General features: G+C 43.2%; 1 protein-coding gene across 1 annotated transcript in view; it reads left to right on the top strand.

Moving 5' to 3' along the window:
* Nucleotides 1-16,666, top strand: part of FASN (fatty acid synthase) — a 141,794-nt gene extending 125,128 nt beyond the window's left edge. Inside the window, exons 40-43 of the mRNA XM_077458876.1 lie at nucleotides 1,304-1,524; nucleotides 4,827-4,925; nucleotides 5,013-5,264; nucleotides 10,509-16,666. Coding sequence (XP_077315002.1) covers nucleotides 1,304-1,524; nucleotides 4,827-4,925; nucleotides 5,013-5,264; nucleotides 10,509-10,646 — 710 coding nt within the window. The 3' untranslated portion in view covers nucleotides 10,647-16,666. The remainder of the gene's footprint in view (nucleotides 1-1,303; nucleotides 1,525-4,826; nucleotides 4,926-5,012; nucleotides 5,265-10,508) is intronic.
* The last annotated feature ends 507 nt before the right edge of the window (nucleotides 16,667-17,173 follow it).

Below are 17,173 nucleotides of genomic sequence, written 5' to 3'. Positions count from 1 at the left end.
AGGTCGGCTCTCCTGCGTGAACTGCTGTCATTATACATTAGCTCTTACAGTGGTGGGCATGTGCCGCCAGCAGCATGCTCTCGTGCAAGCTGCAGGAGAGTGCCTGCGGGTCGGGCAGGCTCTATGTCCGCCGGCGACCCGCGATCACCTAGTACACAGGCATAATGGGGATTTGCCTTTGTAAACAAGACTGATCCCCATTCTGACAGGAGACATGATGGAGATCTACTGTTCCCAGTGATCGGGAACAGTGATCTCTGTCATGTCCCTGGCAGCCCATCCCCCCTACAGTTAGAACACACCTAGGGAACACAACCCCTTGATCGCCCCCTAGTGTTAACCCCTTCCATGCCAGTGTCATTTTTACATTGATCAGTGTATTTTTATAGCACTGATCAATGCAATAATGTCACTGGTCCTCAAAGTGTCATTTGGGGTCAGATTTGTCCACCGCAATGTAGCAGCCCCGCTAAAAATTGCAAATCGCCGCCATTACCAGTAAAAACAATAAAAAAAACATAAAAATAACATTTGCTCAAACCTATCAATATACGTCTATTGCGATTTTTATTTATTTATTTATTCGTGTTTTTTTTTTTTTTTTTACCAAAAAAATGTAGAAGAATATATATCGGCCTAAACTAATGAATACCCTTTTTTTATTTCTTTTTTTGGATATATATTTTAGCAAAAAGTAAAAAAACATTGTTTTTGTTTTGTTTTTTCAAAATTGACGCTCTTCGTTTGTCGCACAAAAAATAAAAAACATAAAATACCACCAAAATAAAGCTTTACTTGTGGGGAAAAAAAGGACGTCAATTTTGTTTGTGTACAACGCGCAATTGTCAGTTAAAATGACGCAGTGTCGTATCGCAAAAAATGGCCCGGTCATTAAGGGGGCAAATCCTTCCAGTCCTTAGGTGGTTAAATCGTTGTACTGATTTGATAATAATTTTCCTTTTGTTCACTTTGCCACATTCGAATAGATAAAAAAAAAATAAAAAAATTCGAAAGATTTTAATTCAACCAATTTATCGATTCGAACGCTTCGAACCCGAAAAAAACGGTAGATTCGAAGAAAATTAGAAAAAGACATAAAACTAATTCCGAATATGGATCTCGAATAGGAATTGAACAAATCAACTGAATTTAGCAAAACTAAATAGCTAGATAAGCAAATCAAAATAAAAAAAACAAAAATGTTTTCGTCATACACATGTCTAGCCTGAGACCTTTTTATAGTCAAAGCTAAAAAAATTAATTTGGCTGGAACTGCACTTTAATATGATGTTATGTTTTGCAGCGGCTCCCTTGGACAGTATTCAGAATCTGGCAGAGTACTACATACAATGCATAAAGCAAGTGCAGACGGAGGGGCCTTACTGGATCGCTGGGTACTCCTTTGGAGCCTGTGTGGCCTTTGAAATGTGTTCACAGTTGCAAACCCAACGGGACAGTTCCCAGGCTCCAGACAGCCTGTTTTTGTTTGATGGGTCACACTCATACGTTGCTGCTTATACACAGGTAAGAGCACCACTTGTGCTATAACTCACAGCAACCAGGAGTATAATACAGTAAGCCTATTTTTTTTTTTTAACCTCCTTACCGGTTATGCTGGGTTGTCTTTGATTCACATTGTAGGCAGGTGCAGTCTATTTTCCCCTATGCAGGTGGCATTGCAGCATTATTGGAGGAGAAGTCAAGAGGAACATGGATCCTCTATGGTTTCCTGTTTTATCAGATTGGATGCTGCCACCCCATGTGACTCTGGCCACTATTTTGGGTGAGGCAGAGCCTATTTAGGGCCCTGACCCCCAGGCTCTTGATGCGGATTACGCGTGTGTGTAGTGTAGGGAAGGGTCACCCATCTGACAGAGACAGTGTTAGCGGTAGGGAGAGGTTCCAGACGGGTAGGGAAAGACTTTCCTGGTTCCTGGAAACCTCCCCGTTTTGGCACAGACAGGCCAGGCCGCATTCTATACCACGGCACAGATGCTGTTTGAGCATCCGAGACCTGCTGTTACACGGTTTGCTGCAATATCCTGTGAGTGCACCCGGACGGGTAGTTGTGCGTGTTTGAACTTTAACTACAATAGAGTTCTGTTACTACATCTGGCCTGGATTGTTTACTGCCACGGCACCTCCGCACAGCATGCTCAACCTTTGCAGCAAATCCAGTACTGTCCGGTGCTGCTCCGGTGCCACAGCCCTTGTCCCACGTTGCCATTTTCATCGCTGATTTAAAGAGAAATATCGGTGGGACTTTATATGAGCCATGACTATACAGTACCCAGGTCTCCATCCCTAATTAATTGGTAAGAAAGGGGAAAAGGGGGGGGGGAAGGGGGGCAATGGGACTTTATATGAAACAAAACACTTGGGTAGATTGAATCAATCAATATGATCAGAATAGTTTATTATAAACACAAAAGAGTGTAGTGCAATAGATAACATTAATAGTATATCAATATGCAATTGGCAGAATTATAAGGCATGGTAAATACATGGCACAATAAAATTCATAATATAGTAGCATTGTTACACATGATTGGTAATGAACACTCACAAGTATATACAAATAGTAACCAATATAAACTTGATTGATGATTCAAACAAATCAAACCCATAATAAACACATGGTTATTGTGGCATAACATCCAATAGGAAAACCTAGACGCGTTTCGTCGATAGTTTCCACTCATCAGGAGCAGCTATACATTGGGAGTACCTATGGTAGATAATAGATTAATAATCAATGGTAATTGATTATAGAAGGCAGAGAGGGAACAACAACTAATGTCCTAGCAACTCTTACCTATGTGTAGAGAATAAAATTCGAAGATAATAGTAATGGTGATATTGAGTGGAGGCACTAAGAGGTGAGGAAACACCCCCCCGGGAGTGGAGGTGACATCCATGACAGGCAGGCAGGCCAATATGTAGAGTGGGATCCACACGTGAGTGGGGGTAACCTACGTATCCAAGTGTTTTGTTTCATACAAGTCCCATTGTCCCTCTTTTTCCCCTTTTTCCCCTTTCTTACCAATCTTCTTCACTGACGTCATCAGGGGCTGCTGTTTCTTCCAGGTTCTTGTAGCCTGGCCCCCAATGACAGGTCTGCTCTTCGGCACCTGACAGTGCCTCCTTATGCAGCCTCCTGGGGTGGATGATGGGAATATCCCAGGAGGCTACGGGAGCAAGGGCACATCATTCTCGTCTCTGGTGATGGGGCCAGACAAAAAAAAATGTAAAAGTAAAAAATGTAAAAAATTCAAAAATGCTTTTCTACTTTGCCTTTTGGGGGAGGGGGGAGTGCAGGGAGGTAAAGCTATTTAAGGTGGTGAATGTCCACTAGTTTTATCCTGCTGGAATTTTATATCTTTGAGGAACCTCATAATGGTTATTGTTAGTGGATGGAAATAGTAGCTCGCTTTATTAATCAATTATTTTATAAAATGGAACATTTAGCAAAAAGATTAGGGTGGTCATGAACAGCAAAGGACAGAAAATGTATTTCCAATTTGGCGGACGGGTGCTAGCTGTGCATGGGTAGGGTGCACTCTGTTCCCTTGGTAATGAGCATTCCTGAGAATTATTAGAAGCTAGGTCTTTTTGGCCATTGTTAGCCCTTGTACACACGGTCAGACATTCTGACAGAAAATGTCCGATCGGACCGTGTTATCGGATAATCCGACCGTGTGTGGGCTCCATCAGACTGTTTCCGTTGGAATATCTGACCGACAAAGTTTTAGAGCTGGGCTATAAAATTTTCTGACAACATGGTCCGATGGGACTTTCTCCTATCGTTTGTAGAGAATTCCGATCCGACAAAGTGCCACGCATGCTCAGATCAAATTCCTAGACCAAAGCTATTGGCTACTAGCCTGAACGTAGTCCCGTCGTAAAGAAATAACGTCACCACGTTCTGAACGATCGGATTTTCCAACAACTTTGTCCGACTGTGTGTATGCAACACAAGTTTCGGACAAAATCCGACAGATTTTGTTGTCGGAGTGTCCGACCGTGTGTACAAGGGCTTAGCCCTTGTACACACGGTCGGAGATTCCGACAACCAAATCCGTCGGAATAATTCCAGAAGAGGTCCGGAAGTGATGTTGCATACACACGGTTGGACTAAGTTGTCGGAAAATCCGATTGTACATAACGTGATGACGTTATTTCGTTACAACGGGACTACGTTCAGGCTAGTAGCCAATAGCTTTGGTCTAGGAATTTGATCTGAGCATGCGTGGCACTTTGTGCGTCTGAGTAGGCTACACATGATCAGAGTATGTCCGATAGGAGCATTTTGTCAGAAAATTTTACCGGCAAGTTGGAAAAGTTGGTCCGTCAGATATTCCGACGGAAACAGTCCGATGGAGACCACACACAGTTGGAATATCCGACAAAACAGTCCGATAGGACACAATCCGTCAGAATGTCCGACCGTGTGTACAAGGGCTTAGAGTTTGTGGAGGCGCCATGTTGTTAAATGTCGCCTTTTGCATTCCAGAACAAAGTCATTCACACAAATGCGTTGGAATGCAAATGCAACAAAAGGCTGTGTCAGAAATGCAGAAGCAACTCAGTAGGGCTTGCTGCATTCAAAGAAAGTCAACACAAAGCAGGTTAAATGCACCTAAGAAAGCTCATCCACACTTCACCACCGAAGTAAATGAGAATCTGCTTGGCTGTGTTTTGTTTTATGCTTCCTTGTAGGGAAGGGCAGAATCAGAAACACTTTTGGTGGACCTCTTAGTCATGTATGAAGCCTAGAATTGTCCTCTTTGTCAGTTATGAATGATGCACCTCTTGACCTATTCCAGAGTTACCGTGCCAAATTAACTCCAGGGAGTGATGCGGAGGCTGAAACCGAAGCCTTGTGCGCCTTCATCCAGCAGTTCATAGGCACCGAATACAACAAGGTAACTATGATCACTTACTACAACACAACGGACAAGTAACCCAAGTAGAAATGTGGATATGTATTGACCTGCTTTGTCTTCCTGCAGCTCTTGGAAACTCTCCTTCCTCAGAAAGACCTTGAGGCCCGAGTGAAGGCCGCAGTGGACCATATAACACAGAGTCACAAGTCCATCAACCAGGACGCCCTGCGCTTTGCTGCGTCCTCTTTCTACTACAAGCTGAAAGCCGCAGACCAGTATGTCCCAGATAATAAGTATCATGGAAACATTATCCTCCTCCAGGCGAAGACACGGAACGAGTATGGGGAGGGGCTGGGAGCAGACTACAGGTTGTCAGAGGTGAGTGGAGAAAAGTCTGTATGTTCTCAACAGGAGCTTATCAGCTACTTCAGTTGAGGTGCATCAACACTGTCATCATGTTAACACTAGCAACTGACTTTTCCTATTTGCTTGATTTTTGTCTGGTAAAATATACCACTAAAAGTGTTATCTGTTCAAAATATACCTGTTGCTCCTGCCAGAAATCCAGGAGCATGCTTTGTCTAATGAACGCTGCAGTGCTATCTCAAGCAGTGTTCTCCTCCCTGCTCAGTACTTCTCGTGAACTACATAATGCCTTATGGAGAATAGGAGATGAGGCTTTCTGTAGTCCAACACACTTCCTGGCCTAGGTGATAATGCTACTCCTCCAGAGGTACAGTACACTCCAATTTGGTATTTCCCAACTGCTTTGAGCTACCTAAAACTAAATTAAACCCCTTTTTGTGGTGGGGAGCTCTACACTAGGCTCTCTCTTTTTCTATAACCCCCTAACACCCCCCCCCCCTTAACCTTAGTGGGGATTTCATCTACACTATATTACCAAATGTATTGGGTTGCCTACCTTTACACGCACATGAATTTTAATGGCATCCCAGTCTTAGTCCGTAGGGTTCAATATCGAGTTGGCCCACCCTTTGCAGCTATAACAGCTTCAAATCTTCTGGGAAGGCCGTCCACAAGGTTTAGGAGATGTGTCTATGAGAATGTTTGACCATTCTTCCAGAAGCGCATTTGTGAGGTCAGGCACTGATGTTGGATAAGAAGGCCTGGCTCACAGTCTAAAATCAAATCCATGCAAAAGGTGTTCTATTGGGTTAAGGTAAGGACTAGTCAAGTTCCTCCACCCCAAACTCGCCCATCTATGTCTTTATGAACCTTGCTTTGTGCTCTGGTGTGCAGTCATGTTGGAATGGGAAGGGGTCATCCCCAAACTGTTCCCACAAAGTTGGGAACATGAAATTGTCCAAAATGTCTTGGTATGCTAACAGTAAGAGTTCCCTTCACTGGAACTAAGGGGCCAAACCCAACTCCTGAAAAACAACCCAACACCATAATCCCCCCTCCACCAAATGATTTGGACCAGTGAACAAAGAAAAGTCCTTAAAGACATGGATGAGCTAGTTTGGGGTTGAGGTCAGGACTGGCCTGCGCAGAGTCCTGACCTCAGCCCGATAGAACAACTTTGGGATGTATTCGAGTGAAGACTGTGAGCCAGGCCTTCTCATCCAACATTGGCGTCTGACCTCCCAAATGCGCTTCTGAAAGAATAGTCAAACGTTCCCATAGACACACTCCTAAACCTTGTGGACAGCCTTCCCAGAAGAAGTTAAGCTGTTATAGCTGCAAAGGGTGGACTAACTCGATATTGAAGCCTACAGACTAAGACTGGGATGCCATCAAAGTTCATGTGCGTGCAAGTGCAAAGGCAGGTGTCTCAATACTTTTGACCATATAGTGTATATATGTGATCTGGTGCACAGTCGCCACCCTGTAGCAGTAAAACTGCTATAGGGCAGACCTTAACTGGATAAGGAAAATGTCACTTTTTTTTTTTTAGCTGTTTACTGTAAAACAAATGTGCTCTTGTTCGTTCCTTGTTTTTTGTACTCTGACAAACTCAAATTTTCTTAGCCCTTGTACACACGGTCGGACATTCCAATGGAAAATGTCAGATCGGACCGTGTTGTCGAATAATCCGACCATGTGTGGGCTCCATCGGACTGTTTCCGTCTGAATATCCGACCGACAAAGTTTTAGAGCTGGGCTATAAAATTTTCCGACAACATGATCCGATCGGACTTTGTCCAATCGTTTGTAGAGAATTCCGATCGGACAAAGTGCCACGCATGCTCAGATCAAATTCCTATACCAAAGCTATTGACTACTAGCCTGAACGTACTCCCGACATAACGAAATAACATCATCACGTTCTGAACGATCAAATTTTCCAACAACTTTGTCCGACTGTGTGTATCCAACACAAGTTTCGGACAAAATCCGACGGATTTTGTTCTCGGAATGTCCGACCGTGTGTACAAGGGCTTAGAGTTTGTGGAGGCGCCATGTTGTTTAAATGTCACCTTTTGCATTCCAGAACAAAGTCGTTCACACGCATGCGTTGGAATGCAAATGCAACGAAAGGCCATGTCAGCAATGCTTTCCGTTTGGAATATCCGACCGACAAAGTTTTAGAGCTGGGCTATAAAATTTTCCGACAACATGATCCGATCGGACTTTGTCCGATTGTGTGTAGAGAATTCCGATCGGACAAAGTGCCACGCATGCTCAGATCAAATTCCTAGACCAAAACTATTGGCTACTAGCCTGAACGTAGTCCCGTCGTAACGAAATAACGTCATCACGTTACGAACGATCGGATTTTCCGACAACTTTGTTCCGACCGTGTGTATGCAACACCAGTTTCGGACAAAATCCGACGGATTTTGTTGTCGGAATGTCCGACCGTGTGTACAAGGGCTTACAATTTTTTTTTTTTTTTTAAATACTAAATTAGAAAATTTTGCCCCCCAGTGCTAATTTTAACCATCTTTTCCTCTGTAGGCCTCCTGAACAAGTATGCAGATCAAGAGGTTCAGTTCTCTTGCTGCTTTCTTGATGCATATGAGCGATTCAAAAAGTATTGAAGCCAATGGGGTTGGGATGGAAGTTGGGGAGTGTGCTTCCACATTTTTTCTAAACGCTCAGGTTCCTCTAAAGCAGGGGTGCTCAACCTGTGGCTCTCCAGCTGTTGCAAAACTACAAGTCCCATCATGCCTCTGCCTCTGGGTGTCATGCTTGTGGCTGTCGGAGTCTTGCTATGCCTCATGGGACTTGTAGTTCCGCAACAGCTGGAGAGCCACAGGTTGAGCACCCCTGCTCTAAAGTGTGTTCATCCTGAAAATACATTCTAGGTTCACTAGCTGCAGTGTTCCTCCTGACAGCATTGTCTGGCCAAATCCCCAGTACAGTCATTAAACCATCTTCCTCACACAAGGTCTTGCCCTCTCTTCACTCTTCAGCAGCTTCACCATATACCTGTCTGCCATCTTTCCTCCTAATAGGTCCAGGTTTCTATTCTTGGCTTTCTTTTTTTTTTTTTTTTTTTTTTTTTCCTTTTTTTGCTTCCTATTATATGCCGGTTTTGAAGGTTAGAGGAGAAATAGTTTCATTCGTCTTCCTTTTTTTGTTTCTTTTTAACCTCCATGTCATCCCAGGAACATATTGTGCTAGACTAACCTCTTGCTGCAGGACGCCTCCAATCGCCAATCAGTTATGCAGTGACAGAAAAACATAAAAGGCAGAGGAGCTGCCTGAAAAGTGAAGCAAGCTAACTCAAAGCTGTGGGCTGATAGCAAAAAAAAAAAAGAAGAAAAACCTGCAAGACAAAGGCATAATGAGCTCGTATGCATCGCATACTAGCTCACTGTGAAATACTTACCTTAGAACTACTTCTACTAAGAAATACTTACCTTAGAATGATGCCCTGCAGTGCCGCCCGCACTCCGCTCCCATGGCCGTCATCATTTCCCGGAGTTACTTCTGGGTTTGCAGGCTCCGGCGATGTGATTGGCCGGTGCTGCGATGATGTCACTCCTGGCATTGCCGGTCACGGCACGGGTCCTGAAGAAGCGACACGAGCAGGCCGTTCCTTCAGTGCGCATGTGCCGATGACCTTGGCGGAAAAGTATATAGTAAATATCTCCTCAACGGTGCAAGTTCAGGAGATATTTACAGTACCTACAGGTAAGCCTTACTATAGGCTTACCTGTAGGTACAATTAAAGAGGAAGACTTTCCTTCTTCTTTAATGAGCAATTCCAAGAAGCAAGTGAATGTCTAGTTTTAAGCAGCAGGTGTCGCAGCTGTGCTAAAGTCATCAAGGCTGTCTACGTTGCCTTAATCTGATTCGTGTACAATCTAGTGCAGCCAGAGATCTCCTAAACCCAGAACCCTAGTTGTGCATCATATTTAAAGTGTTTCTAAAACTTCGTGGTTTTTTATTACCTTTTCAAAACAGAGGAACCCTTGAAATAGTTCTCCAGTCTCGGGGAACCCCTGCTAAAAATTTGAAATCTACAACTCATGATACATTAGTGTGATGGTCAGTGGGAAGAATGGTCCTTACACTTGTGGTCATTGGGAAGACTTACCTCCTTACAGATAGCTAAAATGATCAATGGTGTCGAAGGGAACTTATCCGAGGGGCAGAAATGGCCCAATGCTGAAGGAACCCCTAGTAACCTTTGGAGGAACCCTGGTTGAGAATCACTGCCTTAATACGTTCATACATTAAGGTAAAAAAAACCTTCTCAGCTGCAGGATCAACCCCAGCCCCCCCCCCCCCCTTATTCTTACCTGAGCCTAATCAAATCTCGCTGCTGTCTCCCTCCACATTGGGTAGATGGATGGCAGCAGGAACCATTGGCTCCCACTCCTGTCAATCAACTCCAGTGTTGAAGAAGTGGGGGGGGGGGGCGAGGCTGTCTGTGTCAATGGACGCAGCAGCAGGGCTTGGGAAAGAGCATGCACAAGTGGCCCTATGGGAAGCAGCTTCCCATGGGGCACTGGACAGATAGGAGGGGCCAGGAGGGCTGGCGGGGGGGGGGAACAGAGAAGAGGAGTTTCAGGGCCGCTCTGTGCAACAGAACAAGTAAGTATAGAGATGTTTGTTATTTAATAAATGAGAGTGAAGACTGTGAGCCAGGTTCTCGTCCAACATCAGTGCCTGACCTCACAAATGCGCCTCTGGAAGAATGGTCAAATATTCCCATAGACACACTCCTAAACCTTGTGGACGGCCTTCCCAGAAGAGTTGAAGCTGTTATAGCTGCAAAGGGCGGGCCAACTCAATATTGAATCCTACAGACTAAAGCCCCATACACACTATCAGTTTTTTTGCAGATTTTTTTTCCTTCAGATTTACCAAAACCATGTAGTGCAAGGTCCTGCCTGATTGCATACAAATTGAAACTCCTAAGGTTTGACCTCATATTACATGGTTTTGGTAAATCTGAAGGAAAAACTCAGCAGAAAATCTGATAGTGTGTATGGGGCTTAAGACTGGGATGGTGTTAAAGTTCATGTGCATGTAAAGGCAGGTGTCCCAATACTTTTGACAGTATAGTAAATACTTTTAAGATAGAAATACCAATAAAATAACCTTACAGGTCCAACACCATTTTTCCACTTTCCTCAACTACTTGTTGTTTCATCATTTCTCTCTAGGATATATTGACCTGAAATCTTCTCTCTTCGTCAACAGGTGTGCGATGGAAAGGTGTCTGTCCATGTCATTGAAGGCGATCATCGCACCTTTTTGGAAGGAGATGGAGTAGACTCCATTACCAACATCATCCACAGTTCCCTTGCGGAACCCCGCACCAGCGTCCGCGAGGGTTAAACGGCGACCTAAAAAAGCCATTGTCTCCTTACAAAGTTGACTTAGGCTTTGCCCTGGCAGAGGATAAAATGGCTTCCCAAATGAACTGGACAAAACATGAAAACTTTCCATAACCAATGTCAACAAACCATGGTTGGGGCTCCACCAATACTGCTCAGTGCCATAAAGGCATTTCCAGTGGTCAGTAGACCTTGGAGAAACCCCCATCCCTTTTCCCTTCTATACCTCCCTCTGTTAATGTTGTACGAACACAGCAGAAGACCCCGGGTCTTCTACACAGAGTAGAGTTCATTTTTGTAGCATGTTGTTATCAGTATTCCAAAGCCAAGACGTTAGCACTTAGAAAGCCTCGCACCTCTATGTTGAAACGAATACCGTCAGTTCTCTGAGGCTGTGGCCTGCCTGTGAAGAGGCTGACTGGTCCAAAGATCACATGGATCTCCTTATCGTAGATTCCACATTGGTCTTCTTCTGAGCGTGCGTGAATTTTTTTTTCTCTTTCTGTATTTTTTTAAATCTTAATGTTAAGTATTTATTTTAAGTTGAATTTTACCAGTGCACTCTTTCACAGATGAATGCGTTTAGCATTGGTAGAGGAAAGCGTCTTCTGAACCATCCTTCAGAGGAGTGACCACCTCTGCTTGAACCCTTCCTATGGACACAGGCACACCTAGTAAAACTTTGTGAACTTTTTACTCATTAGGCATCAATGAGATATAGGCTAAAACAGTAAAAGGCCTGTACTGGTATAGCAACCAATCAGGATTTCCAAAAATTAAGAATTTTTTGTTTTCTCTGGTTACTTGTACCAGTGTGAAAAAAAAAAAAAAAGCAGCAGTGCTGTGCACGTCCCCACAGCAGCCAATGAGGGCTCACCGTTCTTCAACTTAGAGTATTTCGAAAGATGATTGGTTGCTGGGGTTACCCGCTCTTCACATTTTGCTCTTTGCCTTATTCATTTGCCCTTTCATGACCATATTAACCCCTTCATGACCCCAATATGCCTTTTTATTTTTGAGTCCTCATGAAAAAAAAACGCCCCTTGCCGTGATAATGTTAATTAACATTTCACCAGTGAACGAGGAATGTGTAACTGTGTGTGTGTTTCCGAGTTCAACAACTCTATTCTTAAAAGGGTTAAACACAAGAATCTGTACGCCTATTATATTAAATCCTTTTTATGCGACCTTAACGTAATTTTCAAGTTGGGCATAGTAGCGTTTGAGGCAGTTTTGATCAACGATTAGAACAATCTTCTCCAAAGCCACATGGTAAACTGAAGGCTTCAACTTGTAGACTCTAAAGCCTACCATACCATTCCATACATGGCTCAGATTTCGGCCAGTTCCCACTGAACTGGCCAAAGCTTGAGCCATGGGTGTCCTTGATGGCACCACTTGATACAACAAAAGTCATATTTCAATTGTCGAAGAAGTGGGGGGGGGGGGGCTGGGTTTGGGACTGGGGGTGACTGCATCTGGCTGTCAGAATACAATAGCCAGCAGGGGGGATTCCTCCAATCATGGAGGTTTCTATCACATTTCTCTTGTTTAGACCACTGTATGGCTACCCTTAAAGCTGATGTCCAGACAAATGACTACGTTCACAGCTGAAAAAAAAATATATGGAAAGAATTTTCCTGCTAAAAAAAAAATGTTGACCCTGTTCAGCTAGTCTTTTGATCCAAACACTCCTACCATATAGCAAAGCCAGTCCAATGACCTCAATTTTTTTCCTGTCTAGTTTAGCAATAGAGCTGGGTTACTGGCAAGCTGACAGCATTGGATTGACAACTCTGTGTAATGCTTTTGATGTCTGGCTCTCCTATGGTACTGACCCCCCTCTTCCAGTCTGGGTCCTGCTGTGAAGGGAGTTACAGGGCGATAAAGACAGATTTGAGTAGAACGTAGTTCTACTAATGGTATTTAAGCATAAATATCTGAATGAAATGGTGGACTTTGTTTCCATGCCTGGAGTTCAGCTTTACGCTCCAAGACAGGCAGCACCTACAATGTATTTTGCAGACCTACCTAAAAGAGGAGGGCACTGAGATCCTTCTATAATCTTACCCCCCCCCCCTCCCCCAAAGCCCTATGGTGGCTGTAAAGTCTGCCAGTGATGCCTCTGCCATTGTGTGTTGGTCATTGCGCACAATCTAGCTTCTGCCCGTTCATGGGACTCAAATAATTGAAAAAGGCAACAAATCTAGTGTCTACATGGTACATTTCCATTATAATTCATAACACTTATTAACACAATTATTTTGGGACATTCCATTTTTTTTTTTATATGAGAGGCCAGCTGTGCAAAACGCTAGTGCACGCTGCAAGTCTCTATGATGGGAAAGAATTTAAATAGCAAGCAGTAAAACTGCGTTAGAAGAATTAGTGGCTCAACGGGAGACGACTTTTTTCTGGGGTGTATACCTTCTGGTGGGAAGGTGTCCTCTGCAGAAAGAGCAGGTGTGTCATCAATGACACTTTCCTTGAAAGAAATAAGGATCTGCTGCACTTATGACACAGAAGAAACGAGGTGACCACGGGTTTAATTGACTGTTGGAAACAGAGCCTGTCTTTGGTCTTATGCCCCCATTTAGTGAGTTGTGCTTTTTTTTTGTTACGATTCAGGGGAATCCAACATGCAAGTCTACCAAAAGCATATTCTTTTTCCTTTTGAGTGTATTAGTTTGGTAGGTCGCTTGTGACTTTAAGGCCTCATATAGATTGAAAATGTTGAATCTTTGCCTATAAAGGAGCAAGAGATTCCGCAAGCACTTACAAAGAACTGATTTAAGCTTACTAAAAAGCTTGTTTAAAATTACAGCCTTCATTAGGATTTTTATTTAGCATTTCCAGAATGGAGATAGGGGTTGGTTTATAAGAAATCTGGCAGGTTTGGAATGTGGGCGCAACCATGGCCAACTGGTATTCGATAATGCACACTTCAGGGTTGTCAATACTTGGCAAGTCATTGACCTGAAACAAGCATGTACATATCAGTTCTTCTTCATGTACACTATTTGGCCAAAAGTTTGTGCACACCAGACCATCACACCTATCTATATGGCCCAAGGTATGTGGACACCCCTCTAAATTATTGAGTTCAGCTGTTTTCATTGAAGGGTTCTCTTAATGCTACAGCGTATTTAGACAGTTGTGATCATCCAACTTTGTGGGCAACAGTTTGGGGTCAGCCTGTTCTGTGCCTTGTCCACAAAACCAGCTCCGTAAAACACGGTTTGACCAGTTTGGTGTGGCAAAACTCGAGTGGCCTACATAGAGCTCTGACTTCAACCCTACTGAAATCCTTTGCAACATCAATTTCAGGCCAGGTCTAATCATCCAACACCAGTACCTGGCCTCCAAAATGTTTTCTTTTGTCTGAACGGACACAAATTCACACAGACACTACAAATCTTGAGCAAAGCCTTCCCAGGAGGACGGAGGATGTTTTTGCTGAAAAAGGAGGGGACCAGCTCCTTATTAATGACCATGATTTTGGAATGGGGTGTCCAACAAGCTGATATAGATGTGATGGTCTATAAACATTTGCTTTTTTAGTGTACTTGTTGTGGGTCAGAGAATCACTAAGTAGTGAAGCTAGTATAAAGATGAAGTTCAAAAAAACTATTCAGCTATGGGAGTTCCAATATGATCCATATGACTGGTTTTCTTTAAAAGCTTTAAGAAAGCTAAATGACTAAAGAAGCTTACTTTTGCAAGTGCTTTTTGAATCTGAGAGTATACCAAAATGTGGCATTCTTGCTTTCTCTCTCTCTCTCCTTTTTTTCTTTCCTCTCTTTCTTTCCCTTCTTTCTCTCGCTTTCACTCTTTTTTTCTTTCTCTCTTTTGCTCTTTGTTTCTCTTTCTCTTGCGCACATGCTCGCTCTCTCGCTCTCTTTCTCTTTCTTTTCTCTCTCTCCCTCTCTCTCTCTCCTTTTTTTTTTCTTTCCTCTCTTTCTTTCCCTTCTTTCTCTTGCTTTCGCTCTTTTTTTCTCTCTCTCTCTCTTTTGCTCTTTGTTTCTCTTTCTCTTGCGCACATGCTCTCTCTCTCTCTCTCTCTCTTTCTTTCTTTCTTTCATTCACTCTTTTCTCTCTCTCTATCTCTCTTGCTTGCTTGGCAAATGATTCAACAATGCGTATGTGGCCTTAGTGGCACAGCTCATGCATTTTGAAATCCATCATGCAATTTTGGGCCTACAGGTTTCATTGCAGGCCAATAATTATTACGCCCTTTAACCTGTTACAAAATGACTTTGCCTTTGCGTGGCAACCCTTCAATGTTAATGGCACCCAAAACACCAGCATTTGAAAACCTACTTTGGCATACTCCGAACACTCCCCAGTGATCAGCGTAGAAACTTCTAGCACAGGGGTCGGCAACAAAAGGCTGCAATGGGCACGCAAAACAATTTTCAGTGGCACTTGAGCGATCTATAGTCACATTTCTAGAAATTGTAGTCGTGATTGTGAAATATTATGTAGTTGGTAATGTATTGGTTTTACCAAAAAAAATTCTTAGGTCTGAAAAAGGTGGCCTTGCATTAACTTTTGCATTTGGATCTACATATATGTACAAACAGATATATTTTCAGACCCGAAGACAGTGTTAAATCCATCCCAAAGCCAACTTACAACAGATTTTTCAGTAGTGTGTGCGCAGCTGAAGGTAACTTCCTACAGGCCAGACTGAGCATAATGAAGCCATGAAAGATGGGGATAAGGACCACAATGAAACGGCAACTCTCCATTTATGCATCCTAGAAGGGCTGGACATTGGATTCCTGTGGCCAGCATCAGTGGATTCTTGAAGCTGGAATCACAGGTGGTTGCAGGTGGCTGTGGCTCTGTACAAAGCAATGACAGGCTGATGGTAACCATAGCTGACCACTGCTGTTCGGATGCATCCAAAAGTCCAGCAGTTACCTGCTGCTGAGGACAAATGACCAGCCCTGCATGCAGGCAGGTTCTTGCCCCAGGAATCCACCATCCTTCTAGGACAGTGATGGCAAACCTTGGCACCCCAGATGTTTTGAAAACTTAATTTCCCATGATGCTCGTGCACTCTGCATTTGGGCATCATGGGAAATGTAGTTCCTAAACATCTGGGGTGCCAAGGTTCGCCATAATTGTGTCGGTGAGGCCTAAGTGCCAGTTTGCAGGTCAGTTCACATTAACTGTAAAATATTAACGTATTTTATGTGTGCCCCTGTTAATATAATACATTTTAACCTGCCGTTATCAGTGCAAAAATTGAAAATGTACTACGCGCCTATGGTGTGCTATTGTTCACTGTCTAATGACTTGTACATGAGCACTTAATGCGGAAAAGGTTGCCAATCCCTGTTCTAGCAGATTAGCCGTGCTGGAGGTGCATTGCACTTATGGGTCTAAGTATAAAATGTTTGTGATGTGTGGGTCTGCACAATCAGGATGAAAATTGCTGTACTTCCCCCTAATATGTGTAGTTCCTATATCTTCAGTGCCAACCAGTGGAGACAATAATTTTTTTTTTTTTTTTTACGAATTTAACTATTTCTGGAAAAAAAGGGCATTGTGGCCACTAAGTAGCGTTGACGATAAAGGAACTACACATTTTGTAGGCAGTGCGGCAATGGTTTATCCCGGGTGCGCAGATGTTTGACATATCCGTTTTATAAATTTTTAATGTGGGAAAAGGTTGCCAACCCTTGTTCTAGCAAAAGATAAGCGCTTGGATGTGCATTATATCCCACACCTGCTGGTGCTCAGTTTGGGAAATGAGACCCCAGGAGGCTCCATTTAATTAGAATGCTAAACTTTCGCAGTCAGACGAAGGACCTGTGGGATCCTCACTCTGTTGATCGCAGCAGAATCTGTTTTACGTAGGTCTATATTTTAGTAAAGAATAAATAATTGTGAGGTTCTTTTTTTTTTTTTTTCATACGTTTATTTTCTTGCTCATGTTAAATAGTGCTGCTTTGAGACAGTCTTGTGTATGTTGCACTCTCATATTATTAAAAATAAAGAAATTACATGGTTTATTTGCCTCCCATTGTCTTTTTTTTTTTTTTAACAATAATAGATATGGACCATCCATTGATTTGACTCCTCCCAAAGTAAGGTCTGGTTGACGCCTTTCCTCTTTGTGCCTTTTGCAGAAACGCACTACAGTCCATTTTATCATTGTTTCCTATGGGGCACGTTCACATTTATGCATTTTTTCAGCCGCCGCGTTTTTGGAAAGGGTCAGGGCCTTTTTTGTTTAACCACTTCAATACCGGGCACTTTCGCCCCTTCCTGCCCAGGACAATTTTCAGCTTTCAGCGGTGTCACACATGGAATGACAATTGCGCGGTCATACAACACTGTACACAAACAACATTTTTATAATTTTCTTCCCACAAGTAGAGTTTTCTTTTGATGGTATTTAAAAAAAAGTGGACCTTCCGCTCATCGGAACCCTCCCCCCCCTCCGGCGCAACAATTGGAACCTTTCAGGGGGGAGGGGGGTGCAGGTACCTGTACAGTACAGGTATCTGCACCCAC

The sequence above is a fragment of the Lithobates pipiens genome, unplaced genomic scaffold, assembly GCF_037356315.1.
Source record: "Lithobates pipiens isolate NorthernLeopardFrog02 unplaced genomic scaffold, aLitPip1_a1.2 Scaffold_28, whole genome shotgun sequence".
NCBI classification, from domain to species: Eukaryota; Metazoa; Chordata; class Amphibia; order Anura; family Ranidae; genus Lithobates; species Lithobates pipiens.
This window is presented reverse-complemented; position numbering and strand designations above follow the sequence as displayed.